The 17,424-nt window shown below is 44.8% G+C and overlaps 1 protein-coding gene across 2 annotated transcripts in view; it reads right to left on the reverse strand.

The window, feature by feature from the left end:
- Positions 1–17,424, reverse strand: part of TMEM71 (transmembrane protein 71) — a 637,748-nt gene that overhangs the window by 128,367 nt on the left and 491,957 nt on the right. For both annotated transcript variants that reach the window (XM_069621648.1, XM_069621649.1), the window contains one exon: positions 6,625–6,723. In XM_069621648.1, the coding sequence (XP_069477749.1) occupies positions 6,625–6,723 (99 nt within the window). The remainder of the gene's footprint in view (positions 1–6,624; positions 6,724–17,424) is intronic.

Raw genomic sequence — 17,424 nt, forward strand, 5'->3', positions numbered from 1 at the left:
GCTTTAGTAACATAAGAGACAGCCCTAATGCGAACAGGATATTGTGGGCTGCAGAATAGATATGTAAACAGGGAGGGGACCTGTCCTCACGAATTAAAGGTTGCAATGACTTCTTGCAGAAATAATTTACACCTTTCTAATCACCCAGAACAGCGGTTGGCTAATACGTGTTACCGGGGGAATAACCAACTAACTACTGAGATTGGTCTACATACGCATTTTTATTATTTTGGCTAAATATGTAGTTTTTGATTCATTTCTTAAAAAAAGTGTTAAAACCAACATGATTATCACAAACATAAAAAATAGTGACAACAAAAAATAGTAAGAATACAGTCAACTATGAATAACAATACAGGCAAAAAGCATATCTGTTTGGTGTGCCTCTATACATATTTAAACAGTTAGAGATCAGCAAAATATGACTTCATATTCATCTCAGCCTCTTAGTTACTGTTTTGTATAGTACCACATTTGTGTCTGCTTGCTTAACTCCAAACAGTATGGGCCAGTAGGGCTTTGAAAAGTAAAGTCTATTTGAGCTTAGCGCTAATTGTGTGACCTGGAAAGGCTGGTCGGACTTGCAAGGCTAAGTCTGTATGCGTTTTAGCGCTTGTGGAATGACCAAAAAGGACTGGTCAAGGACCAAGAGAAACTGGTCTGTATGTGTCTTAACGCTTGTGGAATGACCAAAAAGGACTGGTCAAAGACCAAGAGAGACTGGTCGACGTCTATGAAGGATTAGAGAAAGTTTGGTGTGGTCCGTAGGCGTGGTTCTGGAAGCTTTGCCACGTTTCGGTTTATACAACCTTCTTTTGGGGCCATGTATATGCAGGTCTCCCTAAAGACAAGAGAAGGGCATATGTGTACTCAGTAACAGGTAAGTTGGTGGAGCATAGCTAAGTAAGCAAATGGGAAGGTAAAAGACCTTATTTAAAAATTAAATACAAACAAGTGACGGGCTAGTGGCCCTTTTGGCCCTTAGACTGACCTTTCCTTAGAGCAGTGAAGGAATACTGCTCTAAGTCTTTCTTTATTTTTCTTTGTAGGCAGCAGAAGCAGTCATCTGGGACTTTTCTGCTGTGTGTATCTTCCTGTGCTGCAGTGATGGCCAAGACAGCATAATCAGGGTATGTCTCTGATCGTAGCACTCTGGTAACAGAATGACAAAAAGGGGGAACAGAAAGGAGGGATTAAATGAGGGAGTGGTCCCACATGGAAAACGTAGTGTGTGGGGAGAGGAAAAGGCTGGTTCTGCATGCCTCTGTGTGCAGGGAACTTCCTCACCTGAAACGTGTCCAGAAGCGGAGGCTCTGCTGGTTGCTGCAGGTTGCTGACAGCTCGAGAAGCTGGTTAAAAATGAAGCTGTGTAGCTAAATACTCAAATGCGCATGTGCGAATGCAGAGTGGCTCTGGTGTCCACAAGCGCATTGATAGCATCTACATGTTGCCATAGCGACGTATGGGCGACGGAGTTTGTATTCGTGAGAAAAGGAAGGCAACGATCGGACCGCTCTGGAATATAGTATGTAGCAGCCAGCGATGTCTGCCTCCGGAAAGGTACCCGCGCAGTGCAGGGAGAGATCTATTGTTGTGCTGAGTGTGTTGACACAGCACGTTGACGGTATGAACGGCCGTGAAATAGGCGCTCTCGGCATATTTGGAAGCGCGGGGAGGTCCCTCAGGGGGGCCATCCGGCTTGCCAAGGTGTGAGAAACACAGCGGTGGGTGGGAACTGGTGGTGTTGGTACTCAGGGCCCAGGGGTGGCAATAACGGCGAAAAGGATCGAAAGAGCCGTGACATGGATCAGTGTGTAGAAGGCGTTGCTGTCTCCATTTTGGGAGGGACAGGCGCAATGCGTGCTGAGCATGGTTGCTGGGTAGAGTGTCAGCCCAGCACTCTATCAGTATGTTTAGGCAATGACAGGGACGCTCTATCATTGTATGAGAAATTAGTGAAAGAGGGTCCCTGGAGGTGGAGTCATAGCGGCAGGCCATGTGTCTATATAGGGCAGGGCTGACTGAGGTAATGCCCTGTGTGCGGGTATCAGCTATGCATAAAGAGAAGACTCCCATTGGTATAGAGGCTGTAATTTGGGCATGGGGGGGCGGGCCGCACCATGCGGGTAAAGGGGCCTCCTGATAGGCTAATGAAGTGCTTTACAAGGATGGGTAAAGTGGCCAATAGATGCCCTATGTGCCTCTGTATCTAGCTAGGAGATATGTATGCTGGTCACTAGCTCTTACCAACAATGTTTTCTCCTTTAATGACACATTTTACCTGCAAACCTGCGGCACCGCCATGGGCGCGGCCTTTGCCCCAAGCATGGCTATAATCTATATGGCAGAATATGAACAAAGCTTCATACTCAATACAAACAACCCATTCAAGGATAACATCCGACTCTGTCGCAGATATATCGATGAAATCATCTTTATCTGGTAGGGTCCTAGATAAGAACTACAGAATTTCTTTCTTTGGATCAATGACCAATCTGAGGGCATCCAATTCACCATGGACATCCAATTCACCATGGACAGCGCTGGTAAGATAGCTCAGCGGGTTGAGCGCTCGCTGCTGCGTTCTGAGCGTGATCTGCAGGTCGCAGGTTTGAATCCCGGCAAGGCCAACTCAGCTTTTCATCCTTCCAAGGTCGATAAATGAGTACCAATTTTGGTTGGGTGATATTGTATGTAAATATGTGCTCTGTAAAACGCTTTGGATTAAGGCGCTATATTGTCATGATGCCTACACCCGGGCATCAGGACCAAGCCCATCAGCTCTGGGAGCAGGCATCCAGATTCTTATTAAAACCCCAACAGCCCCAGCTGGAGGCTGTTTGGGTTCAGTCGTGGCGCCTTAGGCGCCAGGCTCATCATAGAAATCAGTCCTGGCGCCATAGGCGCCAGGCTCATAGACTTTACTTACCTGATGCAGACCATGCTGCTAGTGAGTCCAAGCCAACGTGAGGCCTGGATGGGACTATTTTATTACAGGGACTATTTTTTACTCGGCGTGGTTCTGAGGAACTTCTTACCTGGAACTACTTTGGAGGCTATTTAAACCACACCTGAACAGCAGCACACGCTTTGCATTATTCTGCATCCAGCAGCATAACGCTCACCATGCCTGCAGTCAGCATCCAGTCTTCTGCCACGCCCACTGAATCTGGAGCTCCTAAAACAAAGAGGAAAGAAAAGGTCAAGATTAGAAAACTAACTATTTTCAAATTCCTCACCTGATTCCGGATCCATCTCGCCTCCGGACCTGGAAAGAACATCATTTCAGTACGCATCGCATTTCCAGCTGCAGCGCCGCGCCATACTCTCCAGTCCTCACAGCATCTTTCGATTCGGCGCTGTCTCCATCATTTCTTCGCCGAACTCCGGCACCTGGGGAACAAAACAAAAGAACAAGGTGAGCCGAGAGAACCAACAAATATAACTCTTATCACCATAGACTTACCTGATTTACCACCGGAGGCATTATTCTATAAATCTCCACATCTTCATGTGCCGCACCTGCAAGAGAGAGAAAACAACACGTTAAACACGTGCAACATTTACCGGACAGCGTAGGGTAATACAGACTCTTACCTGAGCGCCACCAGCTACCACGAGAGCATCTTCTCACAAACTCAGCTGCAAGACAAGGAAGGAAGGGGGGACCAAGAGTGAACATCGGACATATTGAACTCTATGAACTTGATACATACTGATCCTCGCCAGGAACCTCAGAGTCAATACTCTCCGGAACTCTCCCACGCCTTCAAACCAGTGAAGTAACTGGCATCAACGCGCCTCTGCAATCCATGCAGGATGGAGAGCTCATCTTTCAAGAGTATAAGGTGAGATTGCTGAGAGGGCACTTCGGAGGTGATTAGTGGGGAGGACTGTGTGGGGTGCCATTACTTGAATCGACGGGTGGCTAAATCCATCTCTCCACTTGCAGGAGAATACTTCTACGGGTCAAGCAGACAAGATTATGAGGGCCAGTCCAGTCAGTCATCTCTGCACTACTCATCACGGTGGATACCGCAGCCGTCCGGGTCCGACCGACGCCCCTGTGGGAGCCAGGTGAGCGTAACATATAAAAATAACACATCATTATCATCATTATCAATACAAACATCAACTTTTTGGATCTTAATATCAGTATCTCCAACAACCAGCTCAAATGTTCCATCTTCAGAAAGGAAACAGATAGAAACACATTCCTGCATTACAATAGCCACCACCCCAAGAATCTATGTAATAACCTTCCCTATGGGCAATTCCTCAGGATCCGCAGAAACTGCACAGAAATAAGTGAATTCAAGAACCAAGCCAGCAATCTACAACAGAAATTGTAAAGTAGGGGCTACCCAAAAAAAACTATTAAAAAACACCAGGAAGAGGGCTCTCTATACACCCAGAGAAACACTTCTCACTCCCAAACAATGGGATCCTGCCACAGACAATACAATGACCTGTATCTCCACCTTAAGTGCCAATACCTTTCAATTCAAGAACATGATCAAAAAATTCTGCCCCATAGTACAACTCAATCTACCAGAAGAAATACTACCAAGGATGGCCCTGAGAAGAAACAAAAATCTCAAAGATCTTCTTACCCATGCTAGATCTAGACGTAAAGCTGCCAGGTCTACCTTATGGAATATGTGTGAGATTCATGGTCACCACCCATGTGGGAGCTGCACAGCCTGCAATCAAACTCAGAAAATGAAATCATTCCCCATAAATGGTAAAGAATGGGAACTGCGCCAATTCACAAATTGCAAAACACTGAATGTAATCTACTTAATTGAATGCACATGTAAACTAAGATACGTGGGACAAACCTCAAGACCTGTGCATAAAAGAATTGGTGAACACAAATCCAGGATCAGATGTAAAGTCCATTCAGCCCCACTCGTTTCACACTTCATGGAGTACCAACATGGACAATATGCCAAAGACAGCTCATCGGCCCAACTGGTAATGAAAGCCCAGTCCCTTAAGACCAGTAGAGAATACACGGAATTGGGTTTCGAACAGGCATTTTGGTGGATCTCATTAACCCAGCATATGAAAGATCACTGAATTTACGGATGAGGCTGGGAATATTTCCGGTAGCCTCCTTCACCAAATCATGGAAAACCACAGAGGGGGGAATGTGTCCCATGAGTGGGGCAGCCTATGAAACCCTGACACATTTTTTATTGATCTGTCCCAGTACTATAGCCTTGAGAAAATTGTATCTGAGACCAATTCTGAGGGCCATGGGACTTCGTTCCATAGCGGTAATGGTGCGGTTTCTCAGACAACCAGTGTCATCCTGTGCTATCTTTGCAACAGTGCAATTTCTGCATAGGGCTTGGCTGCAAAGAAAGAGGACATTGAAATAGTCTCTGAAGACAAGTGATCCCATTTCCTGCATTTACGTACAGTGATACATTTGATAAAGAACTAGTTAAGCTCCGTTGGAAGTTTCCCAGCACTTGGTTTAAGGCTGCGAGCAAAGCTCTCCTCTGCTTAGTTGTTTCATTCTTTTGATAATGTGTGGATTGTATCACTGGTTGTGTTTTTAAGAATCAAAATGTCTAACATATGGCACTGACACCATGCCCTTAGTTCCAGCAACACTCTGGTCAAAACTCGAGGGCTACTTCTGGATAAGAGTGCTAGGATTGTCACAAACTACGCCAATGACCCTCATCAGACGTGAAATATGCCTGTCACCGTTGACCGCAATAGCTGCCAGAAATACGCTGATGCTTTACAGAAAAGTCATCTCTGAACCCAGAGCCACAATACTGAATATTGTTAAAACTGAAATAGAAAGTGGTAAGAACCACACACTGACAAGCTGGGCCTCGACCAATAGCAAACTGTTGGCTGATCTAGATACTACTAAGGAAGATCTTCGAACAAATCCAACGAAAGTTGTAAAGCAGCTGATAGAAAGGGATTGGATCAAAACCCTTGAAATGCCAACGAATACAAATTGACTAAATGTATCCCTGCAACACCAATGAAAGTACACAAAGTTTGAAGTTACTTAGAGAAATTCCCGGATAAAACATTGGGCAGATTATTTTTAAGATTCAGGTTGAACCAGCTAAAGACGAACAAAATAAGGGCTACAAGGAATGAAACCACTTCTAACAAATGTTGATATTGTGAGGAAAAGGACACAATAGAAACAAGGCGCCACCTCCTATTAACTTGCACTGGAACACAATTGGCTAGATCAAGATACCTTGACAAAATACTAGCAAGTCATGAAACTTTTGACGAGGAGACTTGGTGGAACACTCTGACCAGCGGCACAAACATGTTGGGTGATTGGAGTAGCCTCTTGCCTTAAACACATTGACTTAGATCAGCGCAAGGAATGATCGGAAGCGACATACGTCGCTTTTCGATACTTTCTTTTTGTAAAAATTGTTGTACAATTAAAAAAAATTAAAAAAAAGAATTTGTAACTTTTCCTTTTACTGAATTCTTATGTGCATTGTATATTTGTAACAAAGTTTTTATAAACTAATACAAGTTTTCAAGTGAGCAATAGTTAAACTTGAACTAAGATCACAGTGAAATACAAGAACACTGCAGTCCAGAAAAAGGTATTAGCACTCTTACATCCATTTATAACTGGGCACTCTTCACCAGAAACATGTTTGCTTGGAACACCTGTTCTTTGAACGCTTCTTTGGTCTCCTTGAAATGGGGTTCTTTGATCTGCAAGATGTTCATAATAACACATGTAATAAATTAGTCTACGGTTTGCCTTGTTAATACAGTATGCAATCAAGATAAGAAATACGTGTCTGGGAACTACCTGAATAGATATCAAATTTTAGATTACAAACTATAGGCATCTATTGGAAAATTCTTACAAAAGAGTTAAATAATCTTTTAGTTACTGTTGGGAGGGATTTTCCAAAGTCACTACCTTGAGTAGGACTTGGAAAAGCCAACCTAGAGTTACAAAGTGTGTTCACAACCCCATCTGACCAAGCAGCATGGCTGAACTAAGGAAGAAGGGGGTTACTGTTGTGTAGTACTGTTCACACTGAGACACACACAGGTATGTTGTATAAATAACAATCGTTTATTACTGGTGTAGTCCTGCGATAAATTGTTAGGTAAGTAAAGATGCTTTGGTACATATACAACTCACTATGGGATCCACATATGGGATACACATTACTTCAAAATCCTAAGCAGTTATTCACACAATAAATGCATTCATTAAAGTAGGGAGAACAGATGTATAGCATATATTAGACTATAAGGCATACAACACAATATAATACAACTTCAAAGGTCTATCCCTAGCCTGCACAAAAAGGATCTTGAGGGACAAGGTGAGTAGCCAGGAGAGCCCTAGTGCAGGCTAAGTACTGAAGTTCAGTTAGTTCAGGGCAAATGCATCAATGCAAAGAAGCACTGACCCAGAGACTGCCGCCCTGGGACAGCCCTCGATAGTACTAAGGTAAGCAGCAATTTACAGCAAATGCAAACCCAGTGGAGAATGGTCCCAGTTTGAGAAACCAAGGGTGTCTCACTTACTAGTCCCTGGGGATCTCTCTCTCAGGTGGCCAGGACACAGCCATCGACTTTGGATCCAGACCCTGAAGGTGGACCAGTGCGGGAGGATCACCTGGGTAGGGGGTCTTCGGAGAGTGGGGGTGAGGCAACCGATGGTGAGATGCATTATTCATCCTTTACCGTACCCATACCCATCCTATTTTATAGGATTCTCCAATGTCCCAACTCCCCTCGTTCCCTTTCTACACAAAAACTGGGCTGAGGAAGAGGGTGACTGAGGGTAAAAAGGCTAACACTTGCATATCTCATTGGACATGTCCCACTAATCAGGCCAGGCAAAGTCTGGCACTTGACTTTAATCACCTAAATCTGATACTGATTATCTCTCCCTAAACGGCGGAACATAGAGACATACTCTGAGCAAGGTGGAACACGAGAAGTAGCAGATCTTCCTGGGCGAAGGCGAACCCACTGGAGCAGGACGACCGATCGAGGGACTAGAGCAAAGGGTAGAGGAATCCTGACGTTCCCTGCAGGAGGTTGTTGCCTCCAGGAAGCCGTTAAGGAGACACGGAGAAACCCAAATCGCAAACAAGAAGAAGCCTGCATTGTGTTTCAAGGACGATAGCGACCCCCCTGGGTGAACGATAGAGTTGGGGAGGTGAGGTCAAGCCTGTGGTATTAACCTTGACTGGTGAATCAAAGCGGCAGTGACAAGAAAGGAACGTGCACAACCGGTGAGTTAGTGAAAGAAAATGAAAGGGCAGTTTGTGTCAAGGAAAGATTGAAGCCACAACAGTGTTCTCACAATTGAAGTATGCGCACATGCTGAGGAGATGAGAAAGAAGGCAAGCCAGTGATGAACTTTTAAGTTGCTGATAACTGTGAAGCCAGTGATACAGAGTAACAGAGTCATCTGGCGAAAGGAAGTAGCTCACTCGGAATTGAAAGTCGAAGTAGTCCTGTGGAGGTCTATAGTAAAAGCCTCGGACATTCGAAAGTCTTCGACGTCAGCGAAAGGTCTGAGCCCGACTGAGGAGGGCCTGGAATATGACATAAATCAGAGGAAGGGAACCCTTAACGAATGTGAATAAAGATTGGGGAAGAGAACCCATGCAAGTGCTGTGAATTCGAGGTCTAAGCCCGGCTGTGGGAGATCTACGTTGAATCAGGTACTTTTTGGTTGAAAGGTTCGAGTCTGACTGAGGTAGACCTACGTGAACTATTGATGCCTTGAGAGGTCAGAGCCTGACAGAGGGAGACCTACCTGAATTTTTGTTGAACTGTGAAAAACTTGTGAAAAGCTGGAAGAACTGACTTTAACGTGGAAGGCCAAGTGGGCCTTGAGCCACATTTTGAACTGCTTTTCTTTTTTTAATAACCTGAGCCAGACTGTGTCATCCTCTATACATGGCTGCCTTATTCCTTGCTGTCCAACGTGGGGAGGAGAGTTGACTCAGCCATCTTGATCCTTTATGTTACAACACTGATTTTCCTTTGCATACATATTCCCCTTTACACCCTTTTTGAATAAGAGATAGGGCAGGAATTAGGTTTTGTTAGTATAGGCAATTTCTATTTGACAAAGACTGACTAGGACTGTGTTTTCTATATTATTTGATGGTGGAGACTACTCCCATTATAGTTATGGGGCAAAGTGGGAGTTTTTCCAAACCCCAAGAATTTAGTAAAGGTTTCGAAACTTGTAACTCTTGTGTCAGTGTCATACTTGTGTTACCATGCCTCCCTTACACCAGCCAACAGTAAACCACTGGGGAAAGCAAAGGTCACTGCTGTATTCGCCGTGCAGGGTCATCAGGTCTCGGGTTCAAGTGCATTCACAGCCAGTCCACTTTAAGGTCCTCTGGAGACCTCAGACTATAGGGGGAACACCAAGATTCAGTTCCATAAGGAAGAAGGGACCACAGAGAATTTTATGGAATGTATTTCTTGCATTGACACCGGACAGGGTCAGGAGGCACTTGGCAACTCTGTGGTTGTACCCGGAAGTCCTTACAATGGCGAACAGCTGGTCCCAGGCCTTGCAGAGCAAATGCAATAGTGCATTCTCTTGTGAACGAAAACTGCTGATGTACCTCGAGTAGGACAGGTAACTGGTTGGTCCTAGGAATGAAGGTACCTTCAGAGGTCTTCCCTGTCGATGTAAAGTTTGAGGTTCATGGTTCCGTGGTATTGGTTCAGCCAATACGCATTTCTGCAGTAGTCCTCTGACCCCCTCTGTTGTCTTCTTATTCAGATCTTTTCAACTCTAGTGGTGACTTGGTTACTTGGTCTCGCTCATCTCCATATATCCAGAAAATGGGCTGGGGGTTGACCCCAGCCCCCTAATAAGGACACTGTGCTTAAACATGGAAGTGGACGTCCAATAGTGGATCTGCCCAGCAACAACAAAGGATTATGGGGTTGGGGGCATACAGCCTACTCCTCACTTCCTGCCAGCAAACACAGAAAGGAGAGTGTTTGCATGCTTCATGCAAGGAGCCGCCAAGGTGCATGAAGTAAAGGAGCCCACCACACCCTGGAAAGGAAGAAGGATGGTTAACAGAGGACATGCCATCTTGAACAGGACTTATAAGATTAAAAAAGATAAGGTGATTGTAATTTCCAAATTGAAATAACTTAAAAATAGACCACACACCAGCGTATAGCTTATATCACCAACGCAATAAGGTCAATCTACTAATTTGACACGATCGAAATCCATATTCTCGAATCGGGAAATCATAATCTCGAAAGGTTCCCGATCCAAAATGGCAGACTCACGGTCACGTGACAACGTAGTACATGTGATCGCGAGCGCGCTTACTTCAAACTTCCATTGATGTTAACGCCAGACCGCAGGTTATCACGCCGCGATTCTGGATCACAACAAATTACAGAGAAAGAAGCTTGGTGCACACTGTGCCGGAAGGATTGTAGTGCGTGAGTAAGCACAACACCGACCAGCAGTCACACCAACATGTTGCAGGCCCAGTTGGCCTGCCCTATGTTGGCATGGCGAACGAGCCCCATCGGAGTAAATGTCCCCCTACATCAACATGGGTGCAGCAAGCCATATACAAAACACCACAGCGCAACACAGCAGTGCCCCATAGAGCCATGGCAGTGCCATAGAGGAAGCCACCACACCCACTCCCACAAAGCGTTCATCACCCAGGGAAGGGATGGGGAATGAAGGATGACAAGCATGCATGTAATACATCAGCTGCCCCTGCATGGATATCATGCCTTCCCCACACACAGGCCGGAGACCACCTGGCCATGTGTCACACACACATGGCTGCAACCTTTGCCACAATGTTGTGCCGACATGCAATGTTCCCTGAACAACCATGCCCATCTGCCCAAATGGTTAAGGTGCCTCTCTGTACCATCGCATATGTGTCTTGCATGCAAACAAACGTGAAAGAACCATACCTGAAAACATTTCATATGTGCCCTACAGGCATCTCCAGAAGCATCTGAAGAGGATGAGGCGACAAGCCCACCAGAAAGTGGTGCTCCAGGCCCTCAACGTCTGCCACCACCACCCCTCAAGGGCACCAGGACTGGCATGTCACACCTGGCCCCAGCAAGGCCAAGACTGCAGGTGGCAGCACAGGCCCTTGTGCCAACAGCACATGCCACCAGGACCACCTGCACGCCCACTGAACCCGCTCCTGCATTGGAAGATACTGAGGCCACACCTGCTGGTAGGGACTCCGTTAAGACCCAGGGGGATACAAGCCTAGTGCCACAGGGTGATGAAGGGCCACACATCCCATAAAGCCTTCCCCGCCACCTGCGTTCCCAGACACCCGAGCCAGACATGGACACACCATCATATGGCTCACCGGCCTTCAGCCCCAAGACTCTGCAGAGCCCCCTTCCCATTCACCACACACGAGCAAGCCAATCCATCCTACAGATGCTGGACGAAATGGAGAGGTGCCAATGGGAGATGGAGGCCATTGGCCACACAGATTTACTGCACCTCCATGCCATATGCGATTGCATGCAAGGGGCCACCTGCGGGATCATGAGGACAATGGAGAGGAACAGGGCACAGGCAGCTGCCAGTACTGTCAACCTGACTGTGTATGGGCAGTGAGTGAGGGAGCTCACGGAAGGGATCTCGGCCTTTGCAGAGTCGATGCAAAAAAGCATAGCACTCACTCTGCAGCACATCCGGGGGCCAGGGTCAATATCCTTGAGTTTGGCCACACCCACTGAGGGGTCAAAGCCCAGCACACCCATGTGCCGGTCTGAGCACCATTTGGGGCCGAAATTGATTAGGGGCAGCCCTGAGGGGGAAGAGGCTGCGGAAGTGACAATGACATACCTTTTGCCCAAAGTGGGAGTGCTGGGGTGTTCGTGGTGGCAGGAGGAGGGGGTAGTGTGTGGTGGTGTTGGTGGTGGGAGGGGGCATAGTGTGTGGGGTTCGTGGGGGGAGGGAAGTTAGTTAGTACACTTAATCACATTAAAATAGTTGAAATTCAACAATTCAAGGACATTGTTCATTGTGACATGGCTGTGTTAATTGATTGTCATGAGTGTCAAACAGTGGTGCATGGCATGTGCCATGTGAATGTCTCAGAAGAAATGGTCTATCAGTCCCTAGCGAGCCTGTCGGCCATAATAATAATAATGTATTTCTTATATAGTGCTACACACCCGTCGGTCTCGGAGTGCTCAAATAACAGAAGACATTATTATCCCACAGAGTGGTACTCAATTTATCGACCTCGGAAGGTTGAAAGGCTGAGTTGACCCTCCCAGGATTCGAACCTGCCAGAGCAGGCTGCACACAGCTTAGCTCACTGTGCTATCTGACCATCGCACACAAGCACTATTTTACCCACTTTTTTCTGGTGTGTACACCAGGGCTCCTCCTGTATGGTCCAGGCAGCTGAAACGGGCCTTCAGGAGGGCAAAGGTTTGCTCTATTGATTGATTGTTTATTATGCGCTTATACGCAAGTGTTTCAAAGCGCAACCATGCATGGGAGGGGAAGACATATGGAAGACAAGACAAATGATCTTACTAGGTATGATACATTCATATCATGCTGATGAACGGAACAGGAAGTGTGTGGGGGGGGAGGGCAATAGGGACCAAGTGCACCCATTGCCTTCAGAACATGGGTTAATGCCCTCTACCTGGGCACCAACAGATGTAACTTAAAGAAGTTACAAATTATCCAAAGCAAAGCTATTAGAGCAGCTCTCAACATCCCTAGGAACCAATATATTTCAGACACCAGACAGCATCTACGCTGGCTCTCCGTCCCTCAACGTCTTACTCTGAAAGCACTTGCTCTCACCCACAAATGCCTTTCTAACCAAGCACCCTCCTACCTTGCCAACAGATTCGCCCTCCACGACACTAACAGACCGCGCAGAACTGCCCAGACTAACTGCCTCTCTATACCACGCTTCAACCTTCAAAGATCTGGCAGAGCCAGCTTCCCAGTAGTGGGGGCGAAACTCTGGGACTCACTTCCCAACCTGCTAAGATCTGAACCTTCTTTCCACAGATTCAAAAATATGGCCAAAGCCTGGTTAACCGCCCAAGACCCATCACCTACTTACCAACCACCCCCCATGCGCTAGCCACCCCCTTCACTTCATGTACATAGGCTATGACCTCCTACTCTCCGCGTAACTGCATCATGTATATATGTCTATAACTGTAACTGTAATTTTATTGTAATTTATCTGTAATTTCATTGATCTGTATGACTTATCATGTTGTAACTAAAATACGCGCCTGGATGCCCTCGGGCCTGGTGCGCTCTATAAATAAATAAAATAAATATAAATACCAGCTATCTGAGCAACCCTGACGTCATCTCTGGCAATGCATCCAGACGCCTCTGCCACAGGCACTGCATCTTCATCCTTTTGGGGTGGTATGTCTGCATCAGGGGGTAGAGGGGCATTACGCAGGACGCAGATATTGCGCGGCATTGCACACAAGCACTATTTTACCCACTTTTTTCTGGTGTGTACACCAGAGCTCCTCCTGTATGGTCCGGGCAGCTGAAACAGGACTTCAGGAGGGCAAAGGTTTGCTCTATTGATTGATTGTTTATTATGCGCTTATACGCAAGTGTTTCAAAGTGCAACCATGCATGGGAGGGGAAGACATATGGAAGACAAGACAAATGATCTTACTAGGCATGGTACATTCATATCATGCTGATGAACCAAACAGGAAGTGCGTGGGGGGGGAGCAATAGGGACCAATTGCGTCCAGTGCCTTCAGAACATGGGTTAAGTGCAGAGAGATAAGTGAGGCAATAGACTAGATGAGAAACCTAGTCACACAACCGCTCTCCGTTTGTACCCAAACTGGGTAATTATATTAGAACAAACAGTTCCAAAAAACATTAGTTTGATTCTTCTTAATTTCAAAATTGGTCATAGAAAAAATAATAAGTTCCAAGTCTTTGTTAATGTAATGTATATTCTTTTATCAAAAAAATGATCACTAATCAAATCTTAGTGAGGGCGCAGCTGACATGTTGCTTTATACTAGTAGACTTCAAGTGCCAATGCATTTCGGAGTATCAAGCTCCTTCATCAGGGCAAGTCTATACTTATAGGAAACAATAACATCATCGAAAAATGCATACAATATACATAAAGCAAGAAATACATGATGGTATGTAATGGTAGCATAATGATAATAAAGCGCATAGAAGAATAATGGTTACATACCCAAATGGAAGAATTCGAGTCAAGGTGTGATATGTAAAAACAGAGAAAAATGAAGTAAATAGAAATCAGTGTGGATTAGCGTTTAAAGTCATACAATTAATGTCATGGGCTCATAGGTAGAAGAAAATTACCTCGCTTAAAGAGTGGAGTCAGGCGCGTTAAAACTGGAAAGAAACAGTATCGAACGTATGTTCTCACAAAGAACACGATCGGATGCTGGAGGGAATCCAGTGTGCGATCTGTAAAAGCAAAATATGCTTCAGTGGGTGCGGTTGTAAAAGTGTAGGTGCACGGAGTGTGAGAAGCCACAACCGAAGCGGTTACCTGAGTTCAAAGAATAGTGTCAGCGGTGGACGCAGCGAGCCGTGGTGCATCGCTGATTGAAAGCGTTGCTAGGGAAACGGTAAGTGAAATAAGCACGTGACCGCAACCCGCTGGGCGAACCCGCGCGGTGCGTAATGTGATTCAAATGGCAGCAACAAAGGTGCAAGAAAAAAACATTACGGGGGCAGCAAGGGCTGAGGCATGAATATTAAAACGAAAAAATAAAAATAAAAATAAAATGTGCATAACATAGACATAGAAAAAATGCTCATCAGGTGTAAACATCTTCATTAGGAGTCAGACATAACTAATATAAAGCAAGTGTAATTAAATTCCATCATATTCAAAATTGTTATATAGAACTGAAAAAACGCAATGTATAAAGACTAATAGATATATAAAATAATGTACATTCAGACAAATAAACAATGTATTCGATCGATCCGCGGGCGGTGGTGCCAGATGGTACCACCTTGGGTCCCAGTCAAATGACCGGGAGAAGCAGACCGCTCGGGGGGAATCATAATATTTGTAAAATGAAACAAGCAAATAAAACAAAAATAATTACCATGTGTATCTATGCCTATTGGCTAGTTGTATTAGAACCTATGTCATGTTTAAGAAAGAAGAGACACATCAAAACAAATACATTTCAATGGTAACAAATTGACTGAAAGTTGAAGCATTAAAGATAGCAATGATAGTTAATCTCATCATTAAGACCATTGGGTTGCAAACTCCCAAGTTTATCAATCCAAAAAGTTTCTCTCTGGTTGAGGCGAAGACTCATATCTTCATGTGGATTAATCTTGGTTAGTACTTCCAAAATCAGGAACCTGATTTGTGCCAAACCATGTCGCTTATCACTCCAATGTCTGGCCACTGCAGAATTAGGATTTGAATTCCGGATGCACGAGCGGTGCTCATTCCATCGTATTTTAGCAGCTCTCGTCGATTGGCCGACATAATATTTACCACATGGGCACTTGATACCATATATTATGTTCACACTGTCACAAGTGCCAAAAGACTTCAGAGGAATCTTGTTGCCTGTGCGGGGATGGTTCACAACATTTCCTTTGATCACCATGTTGCAGTTAGCACAGTGTAGGCAGGGATATGTGCCCGTCCGTTGAGTGCTAGGTTCTTTTAAAGGAGGTCTAGTATGAACAAGTTCATCACGGAGATTCCTGCTTCTTTGATAGGCAAATACTGGTGTTTGATCAAATAGTTTCTGAACTCTCACATCATCCTTAAAAATACTCCAGTGTTTTTTAATGGAATTCTTGATTTTATTGCTTTGAATCGAATATTTTGAAACATAGACCGGAGATTTAAGTTCTCTTTTGGATTTAGTGATATTGGTCAATAAGGTCTCACGACTGAGGGCATTCACTTTCTCAGATGCTAAAAGTACCTCTGCCTGCTTATAACCACGTGCCAGGAATTTATCCTTCATTTCGATTTGTTGGGCTAGGCATTCTTCAGGGTCACTCACAATCTTTTTAACTCTCAAAAGTTGACTGTATGGAAGATTTCTCAAGAGACTGGGCTGGTGAAAACTGAGACGGTGTAGCAAATTGTTACGATCAGTGGTTTTGCGGAACAGAGTTGTGCTGTAACTGCTGTTTCCCTTCTTTATTAAGACATCAAGGAATGTGATCCTGTCTTTAGATATCTCACTCGTAAACTGGATACGCGGATCAATGCTATTGAGGTATTCAAAGAAATCGGTAAATGTGGATTCGGTTCCTGTCCAGATTCCAAAAATGTCATCGATGTACCGTGACCATAAGTGAATATTGCTGTTCCATTCTTGATTCTTCAAAATGTGTTCTGTTTCAAATTTATACATGAAACAATTTGCATATGATGGTGCCATGGTGGCGCCCATCGATGTACCCGATGTTTGAAGAAAAAACTTATTCTGATATTGAAAATATGAATTTTCTGCAATGAATTGAAGAAGAACGATGATGAATTCTTTCTGAGCCCGGACCTCGGGTGTTTCCAGTAAAAGCCATTCAACAGATTCAATGCCTAGATCATGCGGTATAGATGTATATAGGCTCTTAACATCAATGGTAAACATCAAATGATCACAATGGAAAATCGAGCTATTAAGTTTTTGCAAGAAGTGTGTTGTATCTCTGATGTAAGTAGAAGTATTTTGTATGAGTGGCTGAAGAAAAAAGTCAATATATATACCCAATGGCTGATTGATGCTGTCCATGCCTGCAACAATTGGTCTCCCTGGTGGTTTGGCCTGGTCCTTATGAATCTTAGGTAAAGTGTAAAAGTTGGGTATCCTGGGATGCTTGTTGTTCAAAAATTTGCGAGTGTGTTCATTAATCCAATCCAGTTCCATTGCCCTGTCGAGTATGGTTTCCAAGTTCTGTTTGATTGAGGCTGTGGGATCATGGTCAAGGGGTGCATAAACAGTTGAATCTTGTAATTGCCGGTTGCATTCTGCATCATAGTCAGAGGTATTCATGATCACCAGGGCTCCCCCTTTGTCTGCTGGACGGATGGTTATATTTTTATCACAGTAGAGGTTTCTGATAGTTTGCATCTCGTGGGGTTTCATATTCTTATAGGGTGGAGTTTTATAGCTAATGCGTTCCAGATCTCTGGTGACCATTTTCTGGAAAATATCGATGGATGGTACCGATATAGGTGGTATGAAGCCACTCTTTGCCCTGAACTCCTGGAAATCAGGGGCGTCAGAAATGCTTTCGTGGGGTTCAAGTTCTTCAAAGAATACCTTAAGTTTCAATTTCCTCACGAATTTATAGAGCTCAATTTTGGTGTCAAACAGAGTCGTGCTGTATGTGGGCACAAA

Source organism: Ambystoma mexicanum, chromosome 5q (genome assembly GCF_040938575.1).
Source record: "Ambystoma mexicanum isolate Mex_15411 chromosome 5q, UKY_AmexF1_1, whole genome shotgun sequence".
NCBI classification, from domain to species: Eukaryota; Metazoa; Chordata; class Amphibia; order Caudata; family Ambystomatidae; genus Ambystoma; species Ambystoma mexicanum.